This window comes from Notothenia coriiceps, unplaced genomic scaffold, assembly GCF_000735185.1.
Source record: "Notothenia coriiceps isolate Sejong01 unplaced genomic scaffold, NC01 NC01_scaffold00012897, whole genome shotgun sequence".
In the NCBI taxonomy this organism is placed as follows: domain Eukaryota; kingdom Metazoa; phylum Chordata; class Actinopteri; order Perciformes; family Nototheniidae; genus Notothenia; species Notothenia coriiceps.
In genome coordinates, this window is record NW_011345598.1 from 62,642 (window position 1) to 72,496 (window position 9,855).

Sequence of the window (9,855 nt, forward strand, 5' to 3'; positions counted from 1 at the left end):
CTATACTACACACACACACACACACACACACACACACACACACACACACACACACACACACACACACACACACACACACACACACACACACACACACACACACACACACACACACACACACACACACACACACACACACACACACACACCATTGGCGTGGGGCTCAACCTCCATGCTATCTGCTAACCTGCTCATGAATTCCTCACCATGCTTATATTCAGTTTGTTCCATTTTACATCCAAAAGATTAGGTTTACATTCCTAAAGGAAAAGCTCTGATCTTTGTGGGAGGACATGACTTTCTGTGACGGTGCATGTGTCCAATGCCCTCTTTTGTAATAAGGTTCTGGAATTCATCTTGAGAGTATGTCCTTACTGTATGTCTTGGGATAATGACCTTAAAAAATGAAATGTTTTCGGGTGGGTCGGGATTCAAACCGTTTTACTAGGCAACCGACACTGCCATTGGGCCTCCAACTCTAACCACTGAGCCATCCGGCAGCCCAAGTTAGTCTTTTTTTAATGAAATCTAATCAGTGTATTTTCTCTGAGGAGTTATAAGAAATGCAAAATTCACATGCAGGAAAAGAGAGTGCAGCATTTAGAATTTGAATGTCGACGTTATGAAGGAAGCATTTGGGTACAGCCCTACCTTACACAGTAATCTGTACTCTTTAAGAATACATTTACTTTATACCATGGTCCTTCACAAGCCATCTGTGACTTTTGAGTTAATATGGCTGTTTATTTGTTTGTCTCTGTTCATTGTTTATCTTTGCTCCACACAAACAAATGAACAGATGTTGCTTATATTACACATACACAGGTGTGGTACAGGGAAAGCATTTTATCTTTGCCTGATTTGACTTCGAAAAAAGAATATTAGCTCTGTAGTATTTCTGATTTTGCATCTTTAGGTCTTCCCTCAGCAAAAACACATTTGAGAAAGCCCGGCTGCAGCAAGAAGGAGAGCAAGTGTGCTCATGCATCCCTGCACATGTCGCCCATTTCATCCCTGTCCTCACTTCTTCTCTCCTTCCCTCCTATCTCTATGTCTCGTTCCCCTCTCCTTGAAAACGATCTGTTTCCCCGGCCTTGTACACTGACACCCAGCTTGACGTAGCTCAGCCTGCCAGCCCTCTGTCCCAAATATGACACCATCTAAGAGGACCCTCAGCTTAAGATTTTACATGGAGAAGATTAACTGCTTTCCCTTACAGTCATTCACCCCTTCCCTGCAAAAAATGTTTCAAAAACCGGCCCGCCGCCCTCAGTGAGAGTGACATACGGAGCAGTGTCCTCCCGTCAAGGTCACCACCTGATCTGACGTCAGAGCTGCTGGAAGCTGCCAGAACCAAAGGACCATCGGCCCCCTTTGGTATAAGAGGGAGACAAGATTGAGGGCCATAATTAGATTTGCCTGAAGAAGAGAACTGACAGGACTGCTGGTAAGGGCAGGTTCAGGGACAACAAGCTAAACACAAGAAGCAACAACAAGCCTGAAGACTCGAATGCATCTGTGACAGTCATGCTTTTTTTTTTTTTATCAACAGTCCCTCGAATCGATCGATGTGTTTGCCACGTGCCATCTGAGTCGTGTCTCATCCTTGTGCACTGGGCTGGCGTGTTACATAACAGTGAGCGTGCACGGTGTAAAGACAGGGAGGAATGAGACAGAGACAGACGGAGACTCAGATACTGTGCACCTGAATGCACACACACAATGTCTAAAACAAAATAATGATGATGACTAAACGGATATTATAGGGGGGGGTTCAGGCAGGACTTGTTATATTTAAGGAACACTGTGTGGACAGGCACTGAGTTATACAACATCACAAAAGTGAAACAGTATTTAAAAGATATCTGATTTGAAGAGACCATTTTGAATAGAAATGCCAATTTTGTTACATAATTCTTTGTTATAAATAGACAACAAATAAAGTTACCATGGTCGAGGATTTTGGCCTAACTCTTCAGTGTGTTTATAAACACACCAGCTTTAGACTGACCTTAGGTCAATCATTTAAAGACAGCCATTTTATGATTAGGTATTCTTGCTTTTTTTAAAGTAACATGTTGACATTGTAAAACACAGAATACAACACTTGAGTGCATACATGGCTGGTATTTTACAAAATGGCGGAAATGAAGGCTATGAAAGTTTGGAACTTTCCATAGCCTCCATTTCACCCTTCATCAACATCCTGGAATAATGGATGTTACGTCTTTAAACATTTGTATTTAGAGGCCAATTGCTCCATCAAGAGCAAGACACAGCCATCTGACATGAATGCAGTCTGCTATAACAGTTCTGGTTGACAGGGACACATGATGGGATGTTAAGGGACTCTCAAGGTCACCTGTCCGTCCTCACACGGCGTCAGGGTGAACAGATACCCCAGAGAGACACGTCTCTCCTCTAAGACAACCAGACTCCTCTCAGCCTACTGTTGCTGCCGCCTTTCGCTCCTGCCACAAATTCATTTTTGAACAATTAGGAAAGTCTGTCATGTGGAACAACCGTCTTTCATCAGTTGCTGCTTCTGACCTTTTCCCCAAAGCCCTGCAAGCAAATCGGAGATACGGACCACTCAACGACTCGAGAGCTGGACTCTCACAGTCCCCAAAGGTCTTCAAGGAGGATTAGATAATTATATTCTGTACTCTTATTATAAAATTCAAATCACTGTAAACACAGCACACCAGGAAGCCAACAGTCGCAAACCACACGTCACTCCTCCTCTGAGTAACTTCTAGCCATCATATGACTCACCTCGACGTCATGAGGCCACTCATACTAACAATTATCTGAGATGTTAATATGTATAATTGGATTCGGCTGATGTACAACAACGTCCTTTCAATGCTGTATACGTAAGCAACAATACCGGCGAGTATGCTGATCATTTAGGGAAAATAATTTTTAAACACCACATTTAAACAACAATTATCTCAATCATAAAATGTTTCATAGTAATGCTTATCCATCAAGATACCTCACACTTTGAATGTTTGAAGCAAATAAGTTTCATTTTAATAATGCTACAGAAATGTCCAAATCTGAATAACAACACCTCAAAAGACTGAGATACTGAGAGATGCGCAGTGATGTAATGTAATCCTACATGTTCTGGTTTGCAAAAAGAGGCACCTGAGGTAGTGGGACGATTACCATTTTGTGAATTAGACCTGGTATTGCTTAAAATATTCATTTTGGGAAACCAATGTTTCAGGACCTATAACCAATACTTGAGAATGAAACTGATCAAGGAATAAGGAAAGAAGACCTCTGATCAGATGCCAGTTTTTAAAACCGTTTTCACATTTTGGATGCTACTTTTCTGGTCCATAAAGCTCGATACCCAGCCATATTCAGAAACATCCTTTGGCTAAATCAGCTCTCATTTATGTCAAATGACAGCATCACTAAACATGTGTTGGTGTGCCTTTGTTGGTATACTCACTTTCTGAGAATTCAGGTAGTATGGGTCCAGGTCCTCCAGTGGTACCGCCACCATTCCCTTAGGTATGTCCCCGTAGATGTAGGGCAGGCTCCGCCCAGCCTCCAGGTCAGTGTTGGGTCTGGGCTTGTTCTCGTCATCATCGTCGCGGTAGCTGCTGTCCTGCTTGGGAGGCTTCCTGTTTTTCTCCTCATTGATGCGCAGCTCAATAATCGCCAAAGATTCCAAAGTAAACTTCTTGAAGCTATCAGGTCCTGGCGGTGCAATAAGGGGTGCAGCCATGTTTTCATCCTGCAGCTACCTGGTCTTTAGGTTTGTACCATCCACAGTAGCAGCTCTGCAGGTGGAGCAGACGGAGCGGAGAGGTTAGACAAACATTCAAAACACTTTCCTTCTAAAGAGCTTGTTGATGTTGCCCAACTGGATACTATTAGTTATTTATCCAAATAGCTCATTTTACTTTTCAGCAATAATCCTAAACACTTTGATTTGGAACCATAAGGGACCAAAATAGATTAAAGGTCACAAACACCTATATGCATGTTTATGAAAACACACTTGTTTGGAAGTTCAATGTAATATTAATTAAAAACAACTAGATCCAAATAGAGGAAATGCAAAAACAAACACTATAAATTATTATTATTTTTGTACACTGGTTTTAGAATGGAAGAAATTACTATTGGATAAGATACTAAAAAAATGGCTGCCCTTATGATGCATCCTTTGCAACCTTATATATTTGTAATATTCCCTTTCCTTTTTTAACAATTTAACAATAAATAAAAGCATTTGCCCGAAAACAGAAGACTACAACAAGGAGACAAGATTGTACAGGGCATTTGATGCTCCATGATAGTAGTTTATATATATTGTATACAACTATATATTACACACAATGTTTGCACAGCTGTCAATGCACACTTAGGGAGAACAAGACTGTTCAGCAGCTAAAGAGATGTTTACCTCAACCCTCTTCAACACTCGCTGCCTATGGAAAAGTATTTAAGTCTCTCTTTAAATAACTATAGATATAAATAGATCTGTTTATATTTGGTGTTTTATAACACCTTTTATCATATGTTCACAGGTATCATTTTGAACAGTCAAAACAAAGCAGATGGCTGCCAAAGCCACAGTAATTATATCCTTTTAAGGATATTAAGCTATCACCTCATTCATTATCTTCCTCCCTTTTCCCAGTTAGGGGAGGTGTAAACATGAACAGAGTTGTGTTCAATAATCAGTTAACGTCAACAGAGGAAACTGGAACCTTAAAACAAAGTATTATTTTACATGAAAACTGAATCTACACAAAAGTAGTGGCAACAATGGAGCTTTCAAAAAGGTACTAAAGGTGAGCAGGTTCTGCATTCCCTGTCAGAAATCTCACCAAGTAAGCACCAATAAGAGTGTCTTATCATTTTAATATCTGAAGTACTGTGTCTTTCCTCTCCCAACAAAGACCCATTTAATGATTTTACTCCCAATTATTTTTTTAATAGCTGTGAAAACGCTAACAGGAAATCCAGAGCACTTAATGGCTGCATGACTCAAGCCTTTTTGCAGCTCACTTAAATGTAAAAGGCTATGCTGGTAACATGACAACTGTTTTGAGCTGCAGGACATGTCAGGGTCAATACACTTAAGTGAAACAGAGCTGGAGGAAACACGAGGGAGCTGAGAGGAGTTCACAAACAGAGCCACACCTGAACAGAGACATTTGGAAGATGGCTGGAATAATTGGGTTTTTACATCTACATTTCAACGTCAATCCCACTGTCATTTCACACAAAGCTGTTTTTCAGTCTATATGGTGGAGGCAAAGCAGCCTTAATATAGAGAACACTATCATATCGTGGAAGCAAAGCAGCCTTAATATGGAGATCACAATCCACCCATCTGGTGGCCTGTCACTTCCCTGCTCCCCTCTTGCATAACACAGCATCATTAAACATGCTCGACGTGTAAAGCAGATATCACACAGCAAAGGCTCCACACATAAAAACATTCAGCCTGTGAGCCAAGACGTCTGTTTTAAAATGGACCCCGGAACCTCACTGTCTCTGAGCCTTCAGCTGCTCTGTTGGCGCTGTCCGCTTCAGCACCACACGGGTGCGCGCAAACACACATGCACGAATGCATACATGCAGGGTTGATAGAGAGAGCAAAATCATAGCCGATCTGACAGGGAAAACCCGTTTTTCTGTTTTCTAGCTGTGGTATCCCCTCGACGCTTGTAAAAGGCCTGCAGATGATCCTTCAATTCTCTCCAATGTTAGTAGGCTAAGTCATGTTGACAACACTCGTCTTGTGTCTCAGTTTCGAGAGTTGCACATTGCTTACATCCAGGTTTTTAATTTCCACAGAAAAAACCGACACATTTTGGTATCGTCTCAGTTCCTAATTTTAGAGACCAAATGAACACTTTTTCCCTAAAACTGTTAAATAAGAAGAAGGGCTCTGGACGCCATTGTGTGCATTCAAATGTATTGCATTGCATAGTAAAGTGAGAAGCATTAAGGTACACGGTGCTCTCAAACAAATTAACCAAAGCAATATTGCTGCAGTGGGAGGTTTGTATGTTTGAAATGTCCCGCAAACGTGGATGTGTCAAAGGAACAGGGGTTATGTCGATGTATCACAATAAATCACAGCAATATGTCCCTGATGTCAATGAACCACACCAAGCAAATCACGATTCATTTTTTCCTTTTCGGGGATATGGTGGGGTTTTTTGCGCGTTGCCTTGCATGATCTGCACCACACCCGTGAAGCCATGTCGAGTGCCAAATCAATAAGGGCTCTATCTGTGCACAAGATAGCCCAGTGCATGAAGCTAAACAGCAGCTTGACACTCACACTTACAGTCTGGAATATTGCGTTAAACATAACAAATAAAACGATTAGAGAACAGAGGAGGCTGCCACACCAAAATCACCTGGAGGAATGTAAATGTGTTGGGTATTTCTGGTAAAACGATCAGGCTACTCACATAGCATCGAAGCCGTATGGTGATTCATGAGCCCCATCCTGTAGTCCGGAGGGTATAAAAGGGCAAAAATAGGGAGCACAATTTGAAATACATCTCCTTTTTCGTTTTTTGGGGGGCTGGATCAGTCAGACGGCGCCCTACCTGATGCCTAACCTGCGGGACATTTTCTCTCACAAAGGTTTAATGAACGCCTCGGATGCTCGATGAAATAAACAATCCGATTAATTCCTTGCGAAAGACATAAACTGATTGACACATTTCGTTTTAAGTGCCCTGGTCCAGCCAATAGATGCTCACCAAGCTCAGACACCCTCTCCCAGCTCCAAAAAAAGATGCGGGGCAGTGTGCAGCTCTGCGACATTTACGCAAGGATACCGACAGCGAGAAAACCTCCCCTCACCAAAAAGCATATGCACCCTCCTCTCAAACGGTTAGAAATTAAGGATACTCACTTTGTAAGCGTTACAATGAATCCGGGAAGCCGTGGCAGGAGTGCAGATGTGGAAAAGATTGGGGAGAAACTGCGGTTGTCGCCATATTGTTGCCGCTATCTTCCCCCCTCAGCGCGAGCAGTCCATAATTGATGACTCTCAGCTGAATGTAAGGGAGTGTCTGCAAGTGCGTTTGGTGAAATCCTAAAGGTCATTTAGGTCTGCAGCCTCTAAACATCACTCTGTGGTTCACCAGAAACAGCTCACCGGGCTCGGAGATGAGCCTGTGTGAGATTTTGGAAAGAAAATGCGCACAAGGTTTTTCTGACAAAACAGATCGGCTCACTTTGTGTGCAGTTTGTAGTGCAGGAATGTAATTTGCTGGCAGGCATTGGGCACAGAAACTGCTTCCACAAGACACTGAGATAAATCTGTGATACACATGTTTAAATTCATGTGAAAATACCAAAATCATGCAACGTTTACCTCACATAAAATGACCATTTGCTTTGGGAAATACATTAATTAAGACACTTAGTTACCTAAAAGTGATCCGGTTTATCCTCACATGCACATATTTTTAAAACTATCTTTATTAATAACCTCTGCCTCAGACTGCTGCCTCCCCCTGCACTCTGCTGTTAAATAAAACAAATTAATATGCAAATTGCCAGCTCCCCATCTGGAAAACTGCCCCCTATGTGTGTGTGTGTGTGTGTGTGTGTGTGTGTGTGTGTGTGTGTGTGTGTGTGTGTCTGTGTTTGCGCGTGTGTGTGTGTGTGTGTGTGTGTGTGTGTGTGTGTGTGTGTGTGTGTGTGTGTGTGTGTGTGTGTGTGTGTGTCTTTTTTTGTGTGTGTGTGTGTGTGTGTGTGTGTGTGTGTGTGTGTGTCAGGAACTGGGACTTTATTGCATTTCAGAATAATCAAACTCTTTTGATACTCATGTACTTTATTGATTTACTGAAACTGACTGAGAACATTTGTCAAATTGAACTTTGCCTGGTGATAAAGGCATTATGTAACGCCGTGATGACTATCAGGCGTTTGTCCTTGTGACCGTCTGAAAGCCTTAATAAACATATTTTATAAAAGGCCAAATGACATAACTATAAAAGTGTTTTTTTGACAGTGTAAGAGCTTTGTTAAGCAGTAAAAGCTTTTATATTTTAATTAGATATGCCCAGTGAAAACCTGCTGCTTTTGGGTTATCAAAATCTGTTGTCCATAGTTTACTGATCAGGGCGTCTCCATTTGATGAACCAGGGAGACATTAATGGCCACATTGGGACAAACAAAAGGGATTAAAGAAAACACAAAGAGGCTAAATATCTAGAGTTTCAAAGATAAAAACTCCAAATAGCCAAAAAGAGACATAACATGTGTACAAAGTTTCCCAAAATGAATACAAAGTGACAGAAATTGACAACAGAAATGCCTTTAGAGCTGGATTGTGTTGCCTGCTCCATGACTTCATGTTGACTTGAAGCTGTAGGTAATAGGTTTCATACACAATCACACCAGAGAGCTGTTTGGTGCACACTTCATTAGTTTCTCAGTGGAATGCTGTGCAACCATACTTTCAGCTACAGCAACCATTCAGATATCACAAGATTCAGCTTTTTCAGCACATGATGGGAAACTTTCAACTTTTTCAAAATATGTTGTACTTTTTAAAATATTCAGCTTTTTAAACTGTTTTTTTAAACATTTAACTCAATGGGAGGAACCTTCAAATCCTCTTTTAGCTACACCTTGTGCCAAATGCTTCTCCTTCCACATACTTTCAGCTAGAGACTTCATTCCAACTTTAAGATGATCACAATACATTCTGCTATAAAACATGTTTACAGACTTTTGATATTTGTTACACTTTTTAAGATATTTAACTTAGTTTGGAGCTTGGTAAAGAGGCCTTCTATACATTGACAGTGGAGGAAACAAGTATTTAACCCCCTTCAGATTTTGTAAGTTTACCCACTTATTTTACAACTAAAAGCTCTTTTCAAATAAAGAGCAGTTTGTAACCGAGGCTCTGGGTGTTTCTCAATCGCGAGTACGCTTGCTTGGTAGCACATGTCTTCCGAGTCACTTCCTTCAGAAGCTAGACAAGAATCCTTCTTGGCATTCGTAAAACGAAGAGTGGAACAGGCTAGCAAGTGTGCAGGTGTGCATCATATGAGAGGCTCCGCCTTTCATTTTCCGCCACAGATTTGGGGAAATTGGTCCGTGCGCAAAGCATTGTGGGGATTTTAAGGACGCGAAGTCTACCCATGTGCAGCCTCGAAATTTCCCCCAAACCAAGGACGCGGCCTCGGTGGAATTCCAAGTATGCTGGACATTGGAACGGTCCTGCTGCGCCACTTGATGACGTAGCATCCTTGAAATATTGGCTTGGAAGCCAATATCCTCGAGTTTGATAAGCCCTCCCTCTTCTTCCTGCTCTCAGACACAGCCATCTCCAATCTGTATTTCCTGGTTCCTCCCCTTCAGATCCACACTGAGGAGGATGGGTGTAACCAAAATGTGGGGAAAGTGCAAGAGCTGATAGGCCACATTCACTGCACACACACATGCTGTTCAGATCACTTTCCCCACATTTTGGTTACACCCATCCTCCTCAGTGTGGATCTGAAGNGCTTCTTGGAGGGCTCCACCAGCTTGTGTTTTTTTAATTGAGCTGTGTCATAATGAGGCTGGAGGTGTTTATCACAATAAGAGGCCAGACAAGCGAGGCAGGCCTTACAGGCTCTCAGTTTCCTAACATCACAGGCCACATCTTCAGCTCCTGATCAGCAGGAGCAGGTGGGGGTCCAGTCTTCTTCAGCTCCTGATCAGCAGGAGCAGGTGGGGGTCCAGTCTTCTTCAGCTCCTCCACTAAAGCTGCTAACATGGTGTTTTTCAGCAGGACAAGCCTCAGTGTGAAGCTCTGCCTGCACTGAGGGCAGCTGTGGATCTTCTTCTCATCCT

The 9,855-nt window shown here is 42.1% G+C and overlaps 2 protein-coding genes across 4 annotated transcripts in view; both read right to left on the minus strand.

Moving 5' to 3' along the window:
* Positions 1–7,033, minus strand: part of LOC104947642 (sodium channel protein type 8 subunit alpha-like) — a 53,509-nt gene extending 46,476 nt beyond the window's left edge. For 2 of the 3 annotated variants that reach the window (XM_010773692.1, XM_010773695.1), the window contains exons 1-2: positions 6,459–6,796; positions 3,467–3,800 (exon numbers count right to left, since the gene is read on the minus strand). In XM_010773692.1, coding sequence (XP_010771994.1) covers positions 3,467–3,745 — 279 coding nt within the window. In that variant the 5' untranslated portion in view covers positions 3,746–3,800; positions 6,459–6,796. Of the gene's footprint in view, positions 1–3,466; positions 3,801–6,458; positions 6,797–6,910 lie in introns of those variants that run through there. The other variant, XM_010773693.1, reaches the window with a different exon arrangement.
* A 2,604-nt stretch (positions 7,034–9,637) lies between these two features.
* The window catches only part of LOC104947644 (nuclear receptor coactivator 2-like), a 4,186-nt gene continuing 3,968 nt past the window's right edge, over positions 9,638–9,855 (minus strand). The window contains exon 4 of the mRNA XM_010773698.1: positions 9,638–9,853. Within this exon, the coding sequence (XP_010772000.1) occupies positions 9,638–9,853 (216 nt within the window). The remainder of the gene's footprint in view (positions 9,854–9,855) is intronic.